The sequence below is a fragment of the Bombus impatiens genome, unplaced genomic scaffold, assembly GCF_000188095.3.
Source record: "Bombus impatiens unplaced genomic scaffold, BIMP_2.2 scf_0487, whole genome shotgun sequence".
Classification (NCBI taxonomy): Eukaryota; Metazoa; Arthropoda; class Insecta; order Hymenoptera; family Apidae; genus Bombus; species Bombus impatiens.
Window position 1 is genome coordinate 2,358,014 of NT_176906.1, and position 21,559 is coordinate 2,379,572.

General features: G+C 37.6%; 2 protein-coding genes across 7 annotated transcripts; both read right to left on the reverse strand.

Moving 5' to 3' along the window:
• Positions 1-516: 516 nt before the first annotated feature.
• On the reverse strand, positions 517-6,334 carry LOC100740347. Its single transcript, XM_003490934.3, has 5 exons — positions 6,160-6,334; positions 4,110-4,495; positions 3,017-3,415; positions 2,119-2,526; positions 517-1,012 (listed from the first exon to the last, which is right to left on the reverse strand). The coding sequence occupies exons 1-5, from the start codon at positions 6,304-6,306 to the stop codon at positions 517-519; spliced, it is 1,836 nt and encodes a 611-aa protein (XP_003490982.1). The 5' UTR covers positions 6,307-6,334.
• An 884-nt stretch (positions 6,335-7,218) lies between these two features.
• LOC105680981 (basic proline-rich protein) lies at positions 7,219-21,308 on the reverse strand. 6 transcript variants are annotated; one of them, XM_033321734.1, is made up of 7 exons: positions 21,176-21,308; positions 10,753-10,895; positions 10,464-10,625; positions 10,204-10,359; positions 9,949-10,078; positions 9,107-9,870; positions 7,219-8,938 (listed from the first exon to the last, which is right to left on the reverse strand). In XM_033321734.1, exons 1-7 carry the CDS (start codon positions 21,176-21,178, stop codon positions 7,618-7,620), a joined length of 2,679 nt encoding a protein of 892 aa, XP_033177625.1. In that variant the 5' UTR covers positions 21,179-21,308; the 3' UTR covers positions 7,219-7,617. The 6 variants fall into 6 exon arrangements, with proteins under 6 accessions (XP_033177625.1, XP_033177623.1, XP_033177622.1 ...); XM_033321732.1 differs by having other exon boundaries at positions 7,219-9,583; positions 9,707-9,870; positions 21,176-21,306; XM_033321731.1 differs by having other exon boundaries at positions 7,219-9,320; positions 9,354-9,870; positions 21,176-21,306.
• Between the last annotated feature and the right edge of the window lie 251 nt (positions 21,309-21,559).

Genomic DNA, 21,559 nt, shown 5'->3' on the forward strand with positions numbered 1-21,559 from the left:
AAAATTTGTATGATTCCTAATTTTAAATTGTGATAAAATATTTCAATATTTTCTACTTCAATAGATAATAGATCTTATAGTCGTCTAAAGATCCTCCAGAGAAGATGTACTCAGCGACTAATACCAATTTTGTAGACCACGATCTCTTGGCCTATTAAGCAATCGCGTTGAACGAATATCTTAAGATTGCTACAGCAAAGATCTTGAGAGACTCTCGAACGCCCTCGACGAAAATGTCAAGGCGAGGTGGAGCTCGGTAGATAATTTGTTCTGGTGGGAAATACGAAGAAATCTCAAGGAGATTGATGATTGTCTAGTTCAGACAACATCTATAATTACATTCGAGGATATAATTAGAAATCGTAATATATTTAGAAAAAAAGAACACTAATGTATTTGTTGCGTGATTTTAGACAATTTTCTATTACAATTACGCAGCTACCTTGACCAACCATATCCTTTTTAATATTTATTATTTTTCTTTCTCAGAAATGTATGTTTCTTCTTGCAGTCTCTTTAAGAGACACTGTCGTTGAATTGTTTAAATCCTTCAACGGTGTCAATGTCCTTTGAATTATCGATAGTTTCAGTTTTATTGATTTTGGTTTCTTTTGAAATAACAGTCGTATTACAGTCATTCGATTCACTCTCCGTGGTAGTTTCTACAATTTTCTGAACCTCGAACTCGTATTTTTCGGTACTAGCGTAATCTTCCTCTATGCTTGATTTATGGTTAGGTGGGACAGTGATGGTTTCGTCCGGGTTTTCGTTCTCACTTAATCTTGAAAAATCGTTTGTCTTTTGTAATCTTTTTACTTCGTCTTTGTTATCGAGAAAAGTTTCTTGATATCGCGTGGCAGCAAGATTAGATCTTTCATTATCCTGATCGATGAACTTTGATTGTTCTACAGCTAAATGTTTGGCTATCGTTTCTAAAGGTGACCATACTTTATCCACGAATTGTTGTCGATCTTCTGGTGCCATGGATTCCGATCTGTGAATAATATCGTACCTAAAATCAAAGGATAAAGCTTAAGTATTGTTTTTACAATGCTATTATAATAATTATATTTAAAAATATATAGTGTAGTAGTTAGAAATAGAATAATTTTCATTAAAATTTTTCGAAAAATGTTTTCAAACAATGCTTCTTTATTTTAGTTATCTAATCTTATCCTTGTCGTCTGACAATAACTGATGTCAGTTCGTTTTTCGCAGTTAATAAAATACATTAATGCATACATTTCAGGAGGCAATCTTGCAAGGATCGTTGAAGAGAATTTACGACGAATAATTTTCATTCGGAATAATTGATCGTTTATACCTTGAATTTAGTCAATGACATTTCACGTGGTCGTCTCTAACGAGTCGTCGAACAGTTTCGACAAGATTTTTTCACCTATCGACGTCGTACGTTCGGTGAAAGTTCTCCGCATGAATTTACCGATCTTCCCGACAATTCTGCAGATAAATCCAACGTAGAACGAAGCCACGATCGCCATTGTAACGGTTCCACGATCCATCGGACGATATGGTTTACAAGGAAATCGCGTTTCGTCGATTGCGAATAAATCTAGGTGGATTCGCGAAAGCGATCCTCGAGTCTTATGTAATCGAAAGTAAGGAAGATCGTCTTCGATACAAGAACGTAGACACCGTGGGTGGAAAATTTGCACACAGAAATTTTTACGTAATCGCCGAGCCGGAAATGTGGAAATGTTATTTATGTTTCATTCTGAACAAAATTGAATATAATTTATTTTGTATTTTAATGTGACTTCTTAAGAAAAATATCGTATTTCTGGCACGTCAATATATATTCCATTTTGACTAGAATAAGCTGTCTTTAAAAAAATGAATTTGCAGTGTCTAATCCTGGTGCGGTTCTCAAGTTTCTATGTCCAAATCTTACTCTTATTTGAACAAGGGAAAGGACTTTTTATTTTTCAAAAAATACTTTAGTGTATATTTAAAACGGGAAATCACGCAAATAACAATTCTTCCATGTTTTCCTCAAACTTAAGAAGTTTGTTAAGAATAAGAAACACAACCGGATCTAATATCATTGAAAGAACGCAACATGGTTATCAATTTGTTTTATGTATTTTAAAATTTCACCTGCTCATCTTGCTTTTTTTCCTTGGATATAGATTCAAATGGAATATCATCTGCTGTCTTTCTTCTTCGTCAGTCATTGCCTGATTGTGAGTAGACATTCCCGTCAATGATTGCGGGAGTGGAGAATGAAACCTCGGCCCTCTGCTATATTGAATCGGTCTTCGCATTTCGTAATCGTCCATAGGCACTTGTTTCGGCCTGTTTGTCTTTTTATTTTGCTCTGCAATGTCGGTGATGGGATAAATGTCCAACATAACACTGAACGGTTGCGGTTTCCGCTTCTTTCCATAATTACTCGAATAGGAAGCTGGATTTTCGTACATGGTTTCAATCGACGTCGGTTTATAATAATTAGATGGCCGTCCGTAAGCATCGTAGTTGTATCTGTGAAGACCTGTCGGTGAAAATCTGAAAAATCGAACTGATTTCACTTTTCCATATTTAAGAACATTTTTATTCCAGAGAGTTTATTGCATTTCAATATTTTCTAAGTGCAATATTTTCAGAAGTATAATATTTTTTAATATACTATAATATTTTTTATTTACATGCAATAGTTTGTGCTAAAGAAATTATTGTAATATATTTAAATCGATGTCCAACTACGATAGTTAAATAATTTTATAATTAATTTCTTCAGCTAACAGATTTTTCAGTATGTACTATATGCAGTTGGAAAAATAGCTGAACGGTACAAAGGCAAACGACATACTCTACTTGCTCCTCTGTCAATCTGTAAGTGTGTAAATAATCAATAATTTCCAATATGTGTGCCCTATTTTAAAAATTCTGCCACTAGAGTGGTTCTATCAACTTTATGTAGGACAAATAAACCTGCATTCTTTCCGCTTGCCCAGTTTCCAACCACCAATGATACGTAGATTCTTTTTCTACAGACCTGACATTGGACGTGGCCAATAAATTCACGTCCGCCGGATGTTTGGGTTTGTACTGATAAAACGGATCTTCGTTTAACGAATAAGATGGAGTTTCATCTTCTTCCGACCTATCGCTGTTGGACATCATCTCCCCTGCTCCAGGATACAAATCGTATTTCTTTGGATTCACGTACACGCCAGTGAACTTGATGCCTCTATTTGATAAGTCAGCGTCGTTTGTCAGATATTTGATGATATCCTGAATATTTCTAGAGGCGTATGGATATCTGTACTGGGTGAGTTGAGGGTATCTTGGACGTTTAAAGGCAGTTGGTTGTGGTGTCTTCAATTCCCAATGAAAAGGAAGAGGTCGATTCTCCTCTGAACTTCCATCTTCTTCCAACTCTGGGTACTTGTGCCTGTTTAAGTGTATTTAAAAACATTTTTCACACAGACACTTTTTTCTACCAATTAGTTCTCAAATTTCAATTCTAGAGATTTATGCCGAATGAAATAAAAGATTTGTAATATATAAATGAGATTGAAATTTTGATTCATTAGTACTTGCGATCCTACGTTGGTGTACGTAATGCGTATTAAGTAAGAACAAAGTGAGTGATAATAGAGCTATGTTCGAGGGAAGAAGAAGTGTTGCTGAAGAGTAGAAAGTGTTTCTTGAAGATTTACATACTGTAGGCTGTAATGTTGATTTATTACCGGCTTGAGGCACAGGCAGGGAACACTGATATAATGAAACTGAGATAATCAGTTCATGTATATTTCCATCGAATACGAATCGTGTGTGTGCGTAGGTCACAGAGGGTGCTCATTAACTTTTAAACGAAGGAAAAATGTGACGATTATAAATACTTAACGGACATTTAAAACCCAGTTACGGGTTTTGTAAGCGTTATGTAACACCGTATTGAAATCCTCGACTTCATTCCTGACGATTGAAGCGAAACTCTATGAATATTAGTTCGTTTATGACGTCTTTGATGACTTGAGAACTCGTATCGAACATTTTCATTACATATTTATGTTGTCAGGTTACAGAAAAGGCCACAATACAATCACTTATTTCAATAAAGAGTAACGTAGACAATATTTTACCTTTGTCTCACACGATAAACAATTGCATGATTGTCGAACAATTGTTTCCCTTCTGCCGACTCGTCCACCTTGTTCTCCACCGATTTCAGCACTCTTTTCCTTAGCTTGAAGTTATTCAGGTTCTGAGACTTAAATTCTGCGTCAGTTACTTTCTGATCGGTCGTTTCATCGTAAAGGAACAGATTCCCATCATTGTCTAAACGATCTTGAATGTAAATGGAACTGGTTCTATTCATTTCTGGCGGAACAGTCGAGTTAAACAATTTTTTCGTAAAGTTCGAAGGTTTCTTAAGAGCATTTTGCAAGATGTACATATGCTTTGTTTCCTGATTCAGTTTGCTGTTCACTGATGAAGCGGATGTGAAGTCGTATAAAAATATGCCGACCTATAATAGGAGAAAGAATAAAATTGTTAAGATAAATTTGTACTAAATTTTAATTAATTCATCTTTCTCAACTTGTTCTAAACATATAAAGCATATTTTCATAATGTACTAAATAATATTTGATTTTATTTTGTGAAATTAATTTTAGATTTTTTCCAACACAAAAGGTATTGGGAAGTTCACTTCTCAATTCAAACCGAACTGGTATCCTGTTCGCAAGAAAGGACATTTCTTCACTAGATTTCGTTTATACATGAAGCCTAAACGGGAACCAGTCTCGGCGCACGTTAATTCGTGTCAAAACACAGTTAACGCCCTATATGTGAAGCACGCAGAAATCTTCTTTGAGACGCTTGGTTTGCCATGCATGCGAATCTGTTGCGGCGAGATTCACGGTGAAATTGTGATTTTTAACTCTGCTACCTGTACCTGTTGCATTAATCATGGGAGAAAACTCGTGAAATGTAATTGCGCTTATTGTTCACCACAATGGCGTCTCATTAAGGCGCCGAGTGACAAAAACTTTACTTTTAACGAAACATTTGTTATTGCAAAGTTAAACGCTTACTTTCTGTCAGGTTGCTTTAATTTTACAATTAATCACATTTTGAATCAGTTATAAAGAGATCGCGGATGTTTATGCAATTCCAAACTTGTATAAACATAACTAAAGAAATGAAACTAAATAGGAATTCGTTTTACCCACTAAATATTCTAATAATTATTTTTTAGATTTTTACATTTTTAAGTGCACTTATGAATGCATAAACATTCATAATCTAATTATAAAACAAATTTCGAATTAAGTAAAAACATGAAAATCAACTTTCTATTAAAACAATTAGAAAATCACATTTCTTACGTTGCAATGAATCCAATTTCTGGTATGAATGCATTAAGTACTATTAATTGATATATTGTTCGCGCATAGTTTGGTATTCATTAAAAAATCATCGTAAGTGTTACAGCTATGCAGACAGTAGCGTTTGAACGCGGTAGAACGTAATGCACTGTTAATGATCGATATGTAATGTTTCTCGATCACGCGGGGTGAGTCATTGAACTTACTCGATGTGGCAATAGGTACACGAAACGATTCCTTGTGAGATGAATAGCTTTTGTAAGAGGATCGCGTAAAAGAAACCAATACTCTTTAAAGCAAATAATACGATATATAGGTGAGCAGTGTGCTACTGTTTGCATAGCGAGTATATGTAATGCTAATAGATTGTGTTATAATGTTTGAGTTTATACGATAACTAGTTCAATTGAGGATGCAACATTTTTTTGACAAGAGGAAACAAAGAAAAATGATTGATGGTAAAAATTTAGAAACATTAATTCTTTCAGGAATGAATGTTATTTGGACTGTGGAAAAAATTCTTCTCTTCAATTATTAATAATCTTCAACATAATAATCTTAGAAATAAGACATTTCTTCTATTGCTTTTGCAAAGGAAATCTAATATACTAAAAATGGGACTATATTGGGAGTATATTTATTTATTAAAAATATTATTTATTGATATTTATTTATTTATAAAAAATAAATATATTCTTGTTTAAGTCTGTTAATAAAATTTCACATGTGAAATAGTTAAGAGGGTTGACGAGAGAACTAAGTACTGAAAAGATTTTTATTGGTACTACGGTTGGATACTTACTAATGCCACTGCCACTACCACCATAACTCCAATTACAAATTTCCTCGTAATAGAACTGTATCGACTTCTATAGTATCGATCACCGTGATCGGAATAAAGTCCAAGCTGAGACGTATTAATTACAGTTCTTCTTCCTGTTTCCAGCATCTTTTGATTATTCGCATGACATTTTTGAGATGGATCGATCGATCTTTCGCACACTCAGGGATTTTTTTACCACATCATTACGATCTTTATCAATATAAAGTGGACATAATAGAAATATAAATAAAACGTAACAAGAAGATTTAAAAAAATATTAGTATTCCAATATCAACGATACAACAATCGAAATGGTAATTAAAATGGGCACGATTTTCAATCAAACAATCGAAGTATTGTTTAAAAATTTCTAACAACAAATAGTTTTGCAAATCCTGTGTCGCAAGAACACGAGACGGTATTCTTTCGAAGTTCCATATACAACTAACGAGCACTCATTTCTCGCAACGGAGTTTTCACTGTTTGAATTCTATCATGAACGTAGAAAATTTCTTTGTTCGTGGGGGAGGCTTGTTATGGTAGTAGGAGATAGGTTATGGACTACTTACTACGCAAGGAGATTCGAGTCAAATATTATTGCACGATACTGCAAGAGAATGCCAATGTCACGGTGTCATGCTGGCTGGTTAAGCACATCAACTATTATCGTCATTCCGTCATGGTTCACGCGGAAGGAAAGTCACTGTAATTACCTTGTTGTGATGTAAAATAACTCTCGATTGATTGCAACAGCAAACTATTTTCGATTTATAGTGTTTGTTCAAGCCAGTCGCGTTATTCTGAATTCTCGAATGCATTTCATAATCATGAGTTAATATTCATGAGAGAAGAGGATGTCGTAGGCGAAAAGGTGATTCTCAAGACCCTCTGGCAAATCAGGTGTACCTCACTTTCGATCTTCCGAAAATGTTACATCGAAACGATCAAGTAATATGACAGAAGTATTTATCATATGTCACGACTGGTTTCTATCTTCTATATATTTTAATTTTGTGAAATGAAACACGAAACGACAGCTATTTTTTATATAAATTTTTTATTTCTTTTGTAATATGCGTGTGTCAGATGTACAAAGTTATGTGCATCCATTTTATCTTATATTCACTGTATTTTTCTTACACAAATGTAACACAGCATCATCAGCTTTTTAAATCAATTATTATTATTCCAATCATTTCATTGTAAACTACTTTACGACTTTGTTCGAAGCATTCGTTACACTTACAATAATTACCATTCTAGTTAAACGTATATAGTACAAGCTACTGGATATAATATATACAGCAAACCTGTCATATCGTTTTCACCCACTTTTCGATTACAGATTGCTTATCATTTCCTATGGTGATCCATAAATAGCTTTGTATACTATACATTTAAAAATTACAAAAAAGAGGGCAAAAATATTGCCCGTCTTCATCGAAAGAAGGGTGGTAATTCCAGTGGATTCTCTGGTACATCGTAGAAATAACCAATAGGCCTCTTCGTGGTTGGTGGTAAAGTTGGTGGTGGAGCTGGCCTACCAGTTGGTGGGGCAGTGTAGATAGTCGATGTTGGTACGAGAGTGTAAATTGGAGTTGGTGGAGGTGGTGGAGTTACCGTAACACGTGGCGTAGTGGGAGAAGAGGGTGGGAGGTATGGCGGAGGTCGCGTACTCGGTACTGTTGGATGATAAGGTATACTAGATGTGGACAAGGTAGTAAATGGAGTTCTATGTGTTGGTGGGAATGGACTTGGTGTTGTGTGGACAGTGGTATATCTTGGAGTAGTCTGATCGTCTGGAGGTAAGTACGAGCCTCCATGCGTTGATGGTTTAGGGTAAGGCGGTGGAGTTGGAGGCTTTGGTGGTTGTGGAGGAGTTGGAGGTCTTGGCGGTTGTGGGGGAGTTGGAGGCCTTGGTGGTTGTGGTGGAGATGGGGGTATATATGGTGGTGGAGTTGGAGGTTTTGGCGGCTGTGGAGGAGATGGGGGTAAATATGGTTGTGGGGTTGGAGGCCTAGGTGGCGGAGTTGGAGGTACATATGGTGGTGGGGTTGGTGGTCTTGGTGGCTGTGGAGGGGATGGAGGTACATATGGTGGTGGAGTCGGAGGTCTTGGTGGCTGTGGTGGAGATGGAGGTACATATGGTGGTGGAGTTGGAGGTTTTGGCGGCTGTGGAGGAGATGGGGGTAAATATGGTTGTGGGGTTGGAGGCCTAGGTGGCGGAGTTGGAGGTACATATGGTGGTGGAGTTGGTGGTCTTGGTGGTTGTGGAGGAGATGGAGGTACATATGGTGGTGGAGTTGGAGGTTTTGGCGGCTGTGGAGGAGATGGGGGTAAATATGGTTGTGGGGTTGGAGGCTTGGGTGGTGGAGTTGGAGGTACATATGGTGGTGGAGTTGGTGGTCTTGGCGGTTGTGGAGGGGATGGAGGTACATATGGTGGTGGAGTCGGAGGTCTTGGTGGCTGTGGTGGAGATGGAGGTACATATGGTGGTGGAGTTGGAGGTTTTGGCGGCTGTGGAGGAGATGGGGGTAAATATGGTTGTGGGGTTGGAGGCCTAGGTGGCGGAGTTGGAGGTACATATGGTGGTGGGGTTGGTGGTCTTGGTGGCTGTGGAGGGGATGGAGGTACATATGGTGGTGGAGTCGGAGGTCTTGGTGGCTGTGGTGGAGATGGAGGTACATATGGTGGTGGAGTTGGAGGTTTTGGCGGCTGTGGAGGAGATGGGGGTAAATATGGTTGTGGGGTTGGAGGCCTAGGTGGCGGAGTTGGAGGTACATATGGTGGTGGAGTTGGTGGTCTTGGTGGTTGTGGAGGAGATGGAGGTACATATGGTGGTGGAGTTGGAGGTCTTGGTGGCTGTGGAGGAGATGGGGGTAAATATGGTTGTGGGGTTGGGGGCCTAGGTGGTGGAGTTGGGGGCCTAGGTGGTGGAGTTGGAGGCCTTGGTGGTTGTGGAGGAGATGGCGGTACATATGGTGGTGGAGTTGGAGGCCTTGGTGGCTGTGGCGGAAGCGGTGGTCTTGGTGGAGGCGTAGGTGGTACGGGAGGCAGATAGCCCGGTGCAGATGTAGGTGGTCTTGGAGTTTGAGGCGGCCGTGGGGGTGAAGGTGGTCTTGGTGTTTGTGGTGGTTGCGTTGGGAAAGGTGGTGGGGTCTTTGGTGGTTGTGGCGGCGAAGGAGGTAAATATGGTGTTGGTGGTTTAGGTGGTGGTGTCACGGGTGGTCGTGGTGGAGAAGGTGGCCTTGGAGGTTGAGGAGGCTGCGGAGGTAATGGAGGTCTTGGCGTTTGTGGTGGTTGTGGAGGAAAAGGTGGTGGTGGTGCTGGTGTTTTTGGAGGTTGTGGTGTTGGAGGCAAATAAGGTGTCTGTGGTCTAGGTGGTGGTGTTCTTGGTGGTTGTGTTGAAGGTCTTGGCGGTGGATGTGTAAATGGTGTTTGATAAGTGTAACCAGTTGATGGTGGTCCAGGCGGTGGTGTCCTTGGTGGTTGTGTTGAAGGCCGTGATGGTGTAGGAGGTGAATATGTAAATGGGTGTGATGGTGTTTTATAAGTGTAACCAGTTGGTGGTGTTCTTGGTGTTTGTGGTGGAGATGGTGGCACATACGGTGGTGGCGTCGGTGGTCGCGGTGGTTGCGGAGGAGATGGTGGTACATATGGTGGTGGCGTTGGAGGTCTTGGTGGTTGTGGAGGAGATGGAGGTACATATGGTGGTGGAGTTGGAGGTCGTGGTGGCTGCGGAGGAGATGGAGGTCTTGGTGTTTGTGGTGGGAAAGGTGGAGGTGGTGCTGGGGTTCTGGGTGGTTGAGGGCGTGGAGGCGGTCGTTGAGGCGGCAGCGTAAATGGATTTTCAGGTGTTGGATAATTATACCCTGGAGATGTTCTTATCGTTGGCCTTCTGTAAGAAAGTGTATTCATAAATGATGATTTTATTAAAAGTTGTCCTACAAATTATAGTTTCATCAGTCTAATGATATCAAGTTCTTTACAATTTTCTAAATTCAAGTTTCTACAAATGCTTACTGCGGTGGTGAAGTCGGCCGAGGTGAAAGTTCTGGTGTTGTTGCAGGACGATCAGTCCTTGGTGGAACATATGATGTTGTCTGAGGTGGCGTATATGGCCTACTAGGTGTTTCGTAATAATATCCTGTAGTCTTTGATGGTGGACTTTTTGTTGGTCTGTGAGATAATTGTGGTATATACATTATGATTTAAATTTATATCAAATTTACATCTAGAATAATCGCATCATGTTCTAATATGAATTTTCGATCAATTCTTACTGTGATGGAGTTGGATAAGGATAAGATGGTGTGCGTGACGTTGTGAATTTTTGTGGTGTTGGATAGGTATATGGTGCCGTTGTTACAGGACGCAGTGTGCTTGATGATGCATGCGATGTTGGATATCCATGAGTCACTGCTGTCGGTGGTCTTGACGTTGGTCTGTGGAAAATTTGTATAACTGACTACTGTAGCCAAAATGTTAAAGCTACTTGTGTGTACATTTGTTCGAGTAATTATGTAAATGATCGTACAATGTTTTACACAAAATTTTGCAATCAATTCTTACCTCGGGGGTAGCGTGAATATTTCATTTGGTGGCTCATAGATATAGCCTCCATTGCTTGCTATCGCCCTTTTGCTCTTCTCACTCGATGCTTGCGCATGGTATGTGGAGAGCACTGCCACTATTGTGGCAATCCACAAGATTCGCTGAATCAGAAAATACATGTCATTATTATCTTTCATATAAATCAAACATCTCACACATAAATGTACAATAATGATCTCAATTATTAACCTGAATGAATTCGAAATATATGTATTAGATCATGGATTGCCACGCAATTGGCCATGATATATCGAAGATTGTCTTCGTGGGATTATCTCACGCCTTAACCAAGAACTTACATAACCTGTCTCGACTACGATACATCTTGTGTGATACACTAGTGATCGTGAAAGGTTCGTTCGTGCGAGATACAGCATTCAGCATGTCATTGATCATTATGTACTTAATCTTCAAAACCTGTCATTTGGAATTTTTGATCAATGTCCTATCCAGGCTGAAGATGCTTTCTAACCCTAATATTTTCTGTCCCTGAGTTTAACCAACCATCATATGATAAACTTCACATGTGCGCATTTAACTTCACTATTCTAATTCACGTCGCGATTCTTATTTTCCTTCTCTCGTTAATTAGTTTCATACTTAAAATAGCGTACGTTATTTATTAGCTGTTTTTAATACAGTCAATATCCTACGCGAGGAGTATGCCCATTTGACCGCGTGATTTTACATCGTTGAAAAGTGTTTATTGTCATATTTTGTATGTATGTATCTTTGCAATAAACTATTGAATGTTTCGAATTAATTCGATCTGATCATAATAATGCTACCATCCGACGTAATTATCTTTCGTTGATTGAATAAGCGTCATAAATCAGAGAAAGCTGATGGAAGCTTCGTTGCCCAGAAATTTAAAACCGTCTTATCCGTTTACGACATCGTGAGCGCCGCTACGAATGATGGTTCTGGCTCGAAGAAACGTCCAGTGACCTTTAGGCGTATAATTTATATAGGAGAATCGCGCGGGCTATGGGGAGAGAATCTCTTTCGTCAGTATGTGAAAGGCTACTGATGTATAAGTGGTGTCACGGCTAGATTTGCGGAACAACCGATACAGATCGCAAGGTTACCGTTTCTTGAGAAATTTTGAGGTCTCACGCTTTCGTTTCACTCTTCTCGGATACTGCTAATGAACTAGTCCTTGACTTCAACAAGGATTTCAACAATATCCTTCGTAATTCTTAGAAGTACTATAATTTATGTAAAGAAACACGTTTGCCATTCATGATTATTTTTAAGTAATTAGAAAATCGGTTATAATTTTTATTCGCGACATTTTGCATAGACAAACTTTCCTCTGCAGTACTTTGTGAACGAAAATTATATTTTCTTTTTAGTACAATTTCTGTACTTTTAGTACGATCAATCCTTGTCGGTGAGGTTGCGAAATCAAGCCTCCTTAACCTCTGGGGATATTCGTGACTTGAGAAATTTCTTATACAACATTGTTTCTGCAGAAAAGAAGATAATATAGGCAGCATCTGGTGAAATATTTAATGTATATCGAGCCGCTTGTGTCAAGAGGTTTAACTTAAAGAACATAATGAATGATGTTTCATTATTATTATTAAAATAGTACCGTTCTAACTTTCTGATTTATAATGTTCCATTAATTTACATTATGCAACCTCCATAGCGTAGAAGTAATTATGTCGGGCTAGCGAGAAATTCTATGATTAATACTAGCAAAGCTTTAAAAGATATTCAGGTGCAAGGATGAATAGTGCAAACAATTAGCCACATCTTAGTAGCCCCGTCAACGTTTTATTTGCACCTAGGGAAAGTTGCAAACTGTACGTCTAGAACGTCTTCGGTTCTAATGAGAAACCAATATGACAACAGTTTCCTATGGGTCAGCAGTTCGCGCGGCTTCAGGTGCAAAATTGTGTCGTAATAGCTAGAACTGCCTACAGCTGCATTTGGTTACTTGGTTCACCGTTCACACCGACAAAAGATTCTCGAAAGAAGATTCGAAACTACGATGGCTCATGAAAATATTACATTAAAACTTTTACAAATATATAGAAAACTTTATAGAAACTTTATAGAAAATTTGTATGAATACACTATGTATGTCATTGAAATATTTTTGAAATTCCAATAGCATATGAATTGAAACACGACTACATGGGCTCAAGTTCTTTCGCGAGTGATTGTAGTTCAATGGTACCCTTCAAATCTTTTAGATATTTAATACATATTTGCATTTTTAAGAAGATTCATAATTATTCATGAATGGTAAACGTTGAGTAATAATATCTATGATATCATTCAAGAGGCAACATAAAATATCAGAAACATAATTTCGCTTTGAAGTTTTTATGATCGAACACCCATTTATCGCATTATAACCGGATGATTTATCTTCGGTTGATTTGAATCGGACAGACGAGTTCCGTTCAATAGACAAACGGCTAGATCAACTATGATACGAGCAAAAATGACATCTTGCATAATAGCGAAAGCGCGGGTTGCATCTTTACCTGTACTAATAAAGTCTGAGCAACGCGTCTTCGAGAATATGGCTTTCTAATTATTCTGCTTCGTGCACTGCTAATGCGAGTACTTATTAAACGAAGAAAGAAACATCGTGGCGTATCCATCGAGGTTTGTCGTAACTCGCGCGGCGAACAACGAAAATGGCAACCGGGTAGAAGGGAAATCATTTTCACGAGAGCAGAAAAGAAGACTAAGTGGAGTTATAAGCGGAACAGGTATAAATTGAGTTTAATTAATGCATGACGGATGCTCGTGGATGGTTTTCGATTTAGTTTCGCGTGATACCTTATCGCGTTTTAATTATCCTGCCATTAAATAAATAGATAATGGAAGTAATGATTCGTAATATCTGAATTGTTTAGGTATGTAACAACTTAATCATTTAGAAGCTATACAATTTTTTTTATTGAAAGTAAAAACATTAAACAGTAGGAGGTTTAAGTTAGCAAAGCGGTTATTTTAATAAGTGTTGAAGTATTGTCTTACGTTGAAGAAAATTAATAGCAATTACATCAAGTCTTGTTATTATCGGTCCGTGTCACTGTACAATTAGAAGATGTCGATGCACATTACCTAAGTGCCTTATTTGACAAATAAATGAGTATACATAAATTGCCAACATTATGAAAACAGAAGGTTGCCAATTACTGCTTTAGACAGTTTTAATTTACGGCCAGGTTTACGGTAAAGATTAATAGGACATTTCTGACCGAGCAATATCTGTAATCTCTTCCTTCGATCCCATACGCGCATACATTTCATAAAATTATATTTTTATTTAAAGAATGCTCCACTTTTAGTCATAGGTGCATTTTATCATTTATAACTTTATTCTCAAAGATATTCACCTATTAATTCTATATTCAACATCTGCCACACAAACTTTCTTCTTATTCAGATTTCTCTATTATTATTATTATTATTGATACTTATTTAGATTTAAAAAATTCCTTCTTGATCCTTCCACGAAATAGCTAATATAAATGAAGCATAACTTCAAAAATGGGGCATATGCCTTAATCTTACAGTCTAATAGGTTTCAACGTTCTCGGAAAAATTTGAACAATCCAGCAGCCTTTCCAAAGTCAAAGGAGTAACGAAAGAATAAAGTAGATTCGTAATCACCCTCATTGTCTTCGTGATCGCACAAACTACCACTTTAGGCTACTACGTGACGAATTTCTCTCGTGGCTCGTGCCGATGAATTAAACAGGGCAGGCCACTGTCACGCGTCACGATGCGCGAAAAGAAGTACGTCTCCGGAGAAAGTACGGTACGCCACAGTTCGCTCGTATCTCCCCACCCATGTAACAATGCATGCAACCATCGCAAAATCAAGGAGGAATGCAGCGAAAAAAATTGGAGGACGATGACACGACGAAATGTTCGCGTACTTTTACTAATTACCATAACAAAGATCGGCTTTGTTCTATTGGGACGAGAAAAAAATCGCCGGTGTTCTACTGCTCTCTGCGATAGCGTTTATACGAGGATGCAAATGACATTCAGCGACAAGCGTTTTTATCATACGATCCTGTCGAGGAAAATGAGTAAGAACATTTCCTTTCAACTCTTGAGACAATAACGTTTCTTCAATACAAATGAACGTTTTTATAACCGAATGTTTTCTTTGGAAATTCATGACTTTTCATCCTTTGTATGTAGTATATAGTGTGTACAAAACTTTTTGGTGCAGTGTTTCATTTGATAATTACAGGAGAAAACACGATAAGTACATTCTTGTCAATTTTTCTTATTTTAGTGTTACTGTATCTTAAAAAAGGAAATATTTTAATATAAAAGGCTTAAAAAATTGTTATATCAGTTATATAGTTGGTTTTGTAGTAACTAAAGGTATGATTATTAACAAACGACATTTTTATATTGTAACAATATCTTAATAACGAATAATATATCTAAAGTTATAAAAAAGATGGATAAATATACGCTTAAATATATAATAAATAAAAAGACAATTTTCGTAACATGGGATTGATTATATGAAAAAAACATAGTGAATATTTAAAACCTGCACCTGTGTAAAAAATGGAAGAAGTTACTTTATCTTGTCTTTCCTTCCTAGTCTTCATTTAGAATAAATATTAGATATCCTTAATAAATCTTATTAATGTACATTATCTTCGTTTGATTATAAATTTAACTCATGGATAAATTCACAAAACATTTAATAAATAAGCATAGTGTGTCGTCTCTATAAGTGTTGCCTCGTTCACCATAGACGATATCGTTGTTCTAACTAACGTTCACTGACGCAATCGAAGGAATCGGAGTATGTTATGCTCCACGAGTCACGAATTGCCGAACAGAAAGCTACCTGTGAATCCCTTTTGAGAAAAGGTTGAAGATCGCAGGAAAAAGTGTTATAACTATTACGTAAACAAAGTTATAACTTGGCCGCTGGATCTCGTCTCGGACGATATACAAAAAAGGAACAGAAATTGCGATCGGGCCAGATGAAAAGAAAAAAAATAAAAACAGAAAGAAAAAGTAGAAGGAAGAGCCGACAATTATTTATCGTTCTTATGTGAAAGAGCATGGATCATCGTGAAATTTATTGGTCAATTTGGTCCAGCCATGGCCGATCGTTACGCAATCAAAATGCCATAGCGACGATCTCATGTTCGATCGGCCGACGCAAAAATGATTATTCACGATCCTCTGAATCTTATGGACGATACTCTTTTGGTTATGCCGTCGATACAAAATTATTTCCAAATTATTACAAAATCTCTTAGAGATACAAAAGTCCTCGTTTAATTGATATTTTTTCAAGATATCGAAAATGAAGTCGCTGAAAAAGAATGTTGCTAAAGAAACTGTCAATCGAAGCTAGTTAAAAAGTTCCTTGCGATTAAATTACACTTGAAGAGCTAATTAATTGTGGTGATGTGGAGAATTAGATACAAAGGTATGTATATTTAAAGTGACGTTTACTTCGATTTATACATTTGTTACATGTTTTACATTCCCGTTGCAAAATTGTAAGAGTTGTTACGCGATATTTCGTTATGTAGTCATTCTCGAAGGATATATAATCTGACATTATTAACACAGCGCTAACATTCGTTCTTTAACGTGGCAATAACCACTAGTCGCGACAGTTACAACAAAAATTGACGCTCCTCCGGCGATGAATGTACTCTTCCCTATCGAATTTAACACCTGTTAATTTATCGCTCGAACTTTCCAATCATAAAAGTTGCAATAAACTTGCAATAAGATGACATAACCGGGAGAAGAGACGAGTTTTATTAATTAAAGCGAATACAAGATTAATTATCGTGACAAAATCATAATTCTTTAATTTTTTTATTTAAATATTTCAGACGGTAAATGTTGTAAGTGTACCAAAAATAAAAAATGTTTTTTCCTTTTGAAGATAAAATATAAATTATCTGCCAACTAAATTGTGATTGAAGAAAATGGAAGCCAGACAAAATTTTTACCATTTATTTTCCTGAGTCTGTGAAATTGGCAAACATTGAAACCCCATAACGTTCAAGCGATAAATGGCGTAAGTGTCAAAATTAACAGAAATGAATTTTTGTTTTCACTGTATATCTCTACTTGTAAGCACTTATACCGTTTACTGTTTCAATTCCACGATCTACTCAGCGTTGAAATTACGTTATAAGGTGTGTTATAAAATATGGCCTGCCATTGTCATATAATATCTATAAAATTTTGCTAAATTACCATAACATTTCTTGTCGAATTAATGTCCAACGTCTCGGATAATGATAATGCCCAATACCAATGACTTCATAGTTCACACTAAATCTGGCGTGCAATGCAACCATCGATCCTGCCGAGCAAAATCCAACACCCACCCACATGAGGTCTCTAATTGAAATCTCTCAGATGATGCTTGGAGAAAAGAACGCGTGGAATTCAGACGCTAGACGCTCATCCTTCTCATCAAGGCTGTATTACGGCATACAGAGGGAGCACGGACAGGTGGATATATGAAGGCACTAAACTTCAAACACGAGAACATTATCAGGGCACAAAAGAGCGGGGCGGTGGTTCAATAGCAGTCGTTTGAGAATATGAAAGTTGTTTGCGGTAGATGTCAATTGCCCCATCTGAGACCAACTATCATTGATCTTCGCTTTGTGGTTTCTCTGCTTCTATTTGCTATGCTTTTTGACATTGGTCAGTGGTCACGTCGACCAACAGTCGATCTTGTTCCCATCATGAACACTGTGGTAAACTTTAAACTTCGATTGACAAATATATAATAGCTCACCCGGATAATTATATGAAATATTCTAAAATTTCATTAGCACTGCAATCAGGTGTTACTACCTGATATGTTGAAACATATCTGGAAATGTACTGACAGAGTAATTACAGGATGTAGTTTTCTGATTGTTTTCATATTTAATTAATATAAAAGAAGTGTTTCTTGTTACAGTGTTAATAAAATTTTAAAATATTATATATGTATAAGTTTTGTTCGCTAAAATACGTTTGCTCAAATACTTTCGTGAACTATTGTAATCTGTTGAATGGTACTGTCTTGGATTAGTTAGTTTGATTGCACATTCTACAGGGTACCATCGGTTGTAAGTTGTACTAAACTTGCGATATTAGTATTCAAAGGAATTGAAATTCAGGCAAGAACTTGCGGAAACAGGGACTGGAAACCTCTGTAGGCGTGGGAGCGGAAAATGCAACCACGATTCACTACGCAAGAGTCACCAGATAAGAAATACAAACAGTTGAAACGGACAATGAGTGCAAAAAAATTGTTCCCTGGGAGCAAATGTCAGTTCTATGAAAGATCACCTGATTATCGCTTCCAGCGAGGCATTGTTCGTCATTGGTTATAAATGTCAGCTTCGACAGATTAGTCGTCGATGATAGATCTCTTGATAAATCGTGATTATGGTCGAGTGGTAGCATGGAAAAAGGAATTCTGTCAAACCGTAGCATAATGAAAGATGCTAATTCGAAGGAATCGAAGTCTTCTGATAGACTAAATCACGTTCGCGTCTCACGTCTCAGAGGCAAGTCACATAATCAATTCATCATTTTAACGTCACAGAACGAATCGAGCGATTGGCAAACGATGAATTAATCAATTTTCGTAATTGTTCGTAATTCTTGTGGCAATCATGGTGGCTTTTGCGTCATATTGACGATGCAGATCTTGGAAAAATCATTTGTCGAATAAGTTCATAGCTCTCACGAAACTGTGACCGAAGTACAAACACATTGGCAACTCAGTGAATGTTAAGTCGGTAAACTGCGGATGTTTATGCAAATTCCTATTTTTATGAATTCAGCCGCAGGAATGAAATCTAAGAAGAGATTCGTTTCACCCATTAAAGATCGTAACGAGTACTACCTTTCAGATATCTCATCTATCTTTGCATATCATGTGCATTCTGTGCATGTTTTAAATTTCCTATAAATGCAAAAATATGTAACATTTATTAGTAACTTCTTATTCTACGCAACAAAATACAAATCTAGAACTTTTTATCGCATTCCGACGCGTTACGCACTTCCTCAGTTTATTAGCCTATTAAACGATACCACGAATATTATGCGATAGGTTACGACCAATTTTACGTTTGTTACTGTATGCTACTGTTTACCAAACACGTTTTCGCAAGGTAGTATATTTTTATTTAATTTAAGTTATGGTTGAAAGTTCTGATACAGCTGATACTTCTCAAGTTCGTGAAGACTTTTAAAAGGAAAATTGTGAAATCAATCATGACTGTATAACGTTATGAAACGGTCCTGGTCAAACTATTTTTTTCGTCGTTCACTATGTATTCAAAAATTTTTTCACGGAATTATTCTGTATAGCTTAATGAAGTTGTTTGAATGATTAATAAATGACGATAGGTTAGAGTTCCACGGCCTTGTTGCATTCGTGAAAAGAAATATCGAAGGAAATCACGTTTCTACGCAAGGATGGCATTAATTAGGAAAATCTGCGGCTACATAATAGGCGAGAGATTGATATATGTTGGTTTTCTGCCCCGACTGACGCCGACAAGTGAATTTTACTGACCAACGCGTCATATCGACGCATCACTGAGCTAGAAACCTGTACAGATAGCAATCAGTCTTTCAGTCGATGAGCGAATTTCAATTGAGCGATTCAACCAGGTATTCCTCGGGATAATTAATTTCTAAATCAATGACGCGGGTAATAGTCTAATGTTCACGGCAATTTCACGCTTCTAACTCTTTGATCGATGTATTCAACTGTTCGCTTTTTTTAACCAAGTAAAAAAGCTTCAAATACGTTAAACGTGTTAAGATATAATTAAAAGATGAATCTTTCATCTATTGAAACTCTTGAGCAACTGTTACATCTATATCTTAAAGTGACGCGTATACATACGGTCACTAGTGACAGACCATAATTTAACATCGAATTGAAGAAGAAACCATAAAAGAAATTACGTCATCGATGCGATGAAGTTTCTAATGACGTACGAATATTTTGATGGCACGGTATCTTTTTTTTATGACAAAATTACACTGTTGACCTTTCGCGGCTAAAAATTTCTATATTACGTGACCGGAGAGCTGCCTTTACCTAAACGCATAGTAAATAGGAGATACGTATATGGGTATTAATACAATCGATTTGAATAATCGTAGCTTGGAGAAAATTATAATTCGAACAGCTGTATAATTTGCGTGGGAGAAATATTTTTTTCCTGAATTTTCGTCGGACATTTTTCTTGTTATAACAATTAATTTCCAAATACTCAAAGACTTAAAAAAATTGTTACGAAAAATATAAAAATATAACAAAATAGAGTTACATTTTTCTAATTAAAATTTTACAGAAATTTTATTCGCAATAACATTATTTTACTCTCAAACGTATCGCAATCACAAATTCCATTTACTTCAAGAAACTTCATCTTACTTAAGATTCTTGTGACACGTCGTAACCTCATTCTTTCGAAAACGATTTTTCTCCATGCTCCGGGCTACGACGCTATCGATGATGTTCAATGTTTGAGATTGACGGTTGGGAAACGGAGGCTCCAGAAAGGTGGATTTCAAGTTAAGGAACAATGATAACCTTTGATATTTCGCGCGCTAACAGCTGGCTGATGCTTGTATCTCGGTATTAATTCTTGCGAGGCTGTGGATGCGACCGTACATGTAAATACCAAGCAGTAAGCTCACCAGTGGAAACGATGTTTTGCAAAAACGAAAGTGAAGTCGGGGCACAACTCGAAAATTCCACAATGAAAATGTTTTTCGGGACGTTTGGGGCACAATGGGCCCTTTACACGTTGAATAAAAGCTCAAAGCGATTTTCTCTAAGAAAGAATTGCCTCATCGAGACGAGCAATGATTTTTTGGGTTCCAAGAACGACTTGGACTGAGGAGAAATCTTTAGGCGGGATGAACTTTCTATGGAGCAACGATAATTCGTTGTTACATACGAAGAATACTTAGAATTTTAATACAACTATATCTCCATAAGGAATTCAACAAAAATTCGATCACAACGGAGTAACCTTAATACTGTGAATTTTTCAAAACTATTCTCCGGAACACAACTAGTATCGAAGCAAACACACGATGATTTTCTATTTCACCCTTCGTTCTCAACGAGAACGCACCAACAACAATTAGCGTGAAATCATCGGAAAAAACACTTTCACCACAGATACTATATATATTTTTCAAATATGTATTAATTTTCCAATCGTTCCACACAATCCTACGCGGTCTATCGTGTCCATCGTATCGTAATGACGTCTCGTTCCCTCTCGTTCACCCTGAACCCGTCTCGCGTCCGCAATCAACCCCCACATTCGAGTCACTTGGTCCGTCGCCGCACTTTACTTACCATCTTTCGTGGTCGCGATCTTATATTTTTTGGCCTTTCTGAACCAAAAAACTGGTCACCGTGCGCAATGGGACACACTCAACACGGACACATGTCTCGCGGGTGCGCTTGGTGGTCCCGAGAGAGGTGACTTCTTCGTCTCGAGGAACGTGGAGAGCATTTATAGGATTCACCCGATTGACTGGTGGGGGTAAAACGTTCGGTCCATGCGATTATTGCGAACCGACGTCCACGGGAGGATGCTGTAACTCTTCGTTTTGTTCGTGAGACGAGGTGAATAGAGTGGAAAGAGAAAGAAAGACCAACGGCCGGCAGCTAGAGCGACTGAAATGTGTAGAGGGAGGAAAGGAGAGAAAGAGAGACAGAGAAGGAGAAAGTGAGAGT

Coding starts and splice junctions, on each gene's coding strand:
- LOC100740347 (XM_003490934.3), bottom strand. CDS start 6,306: ATGCTGGAAACAGGAAGAAGAACTGTAATTAATACGTCTCAGCTTGGA. Junction 3,416..4,109: donor GTTTATCGTGTGAGACAAAG/GTAAAATATTGT, acceptor ACACTTAAACAG/GCACAAGTACCCAGAGTTGG. Junction 2,527..3,016: donor TTGGCCACGTCCAATGTCAG/GTCTGTAGAAAA, acceptor TCGATTTTTCAG/ATTTTCACCGACAGGTCTTC.
- LOC105680981 (XM_033321730.1), bottom strand. Junction 10,079..10,203: donor CGGCCGACTTCACCACCGCA/GTAAGCATTTGT, acceptor ACTTTCTTACAG/AAGGCCAACGATAAGAACAT. Junction 9,871..9,948: donor CACCACCTCCACCTTTCCCA/CCACAAACACCA, acceptor CCTCCATCTCCT/CCACAACCACCAAGACCTCC.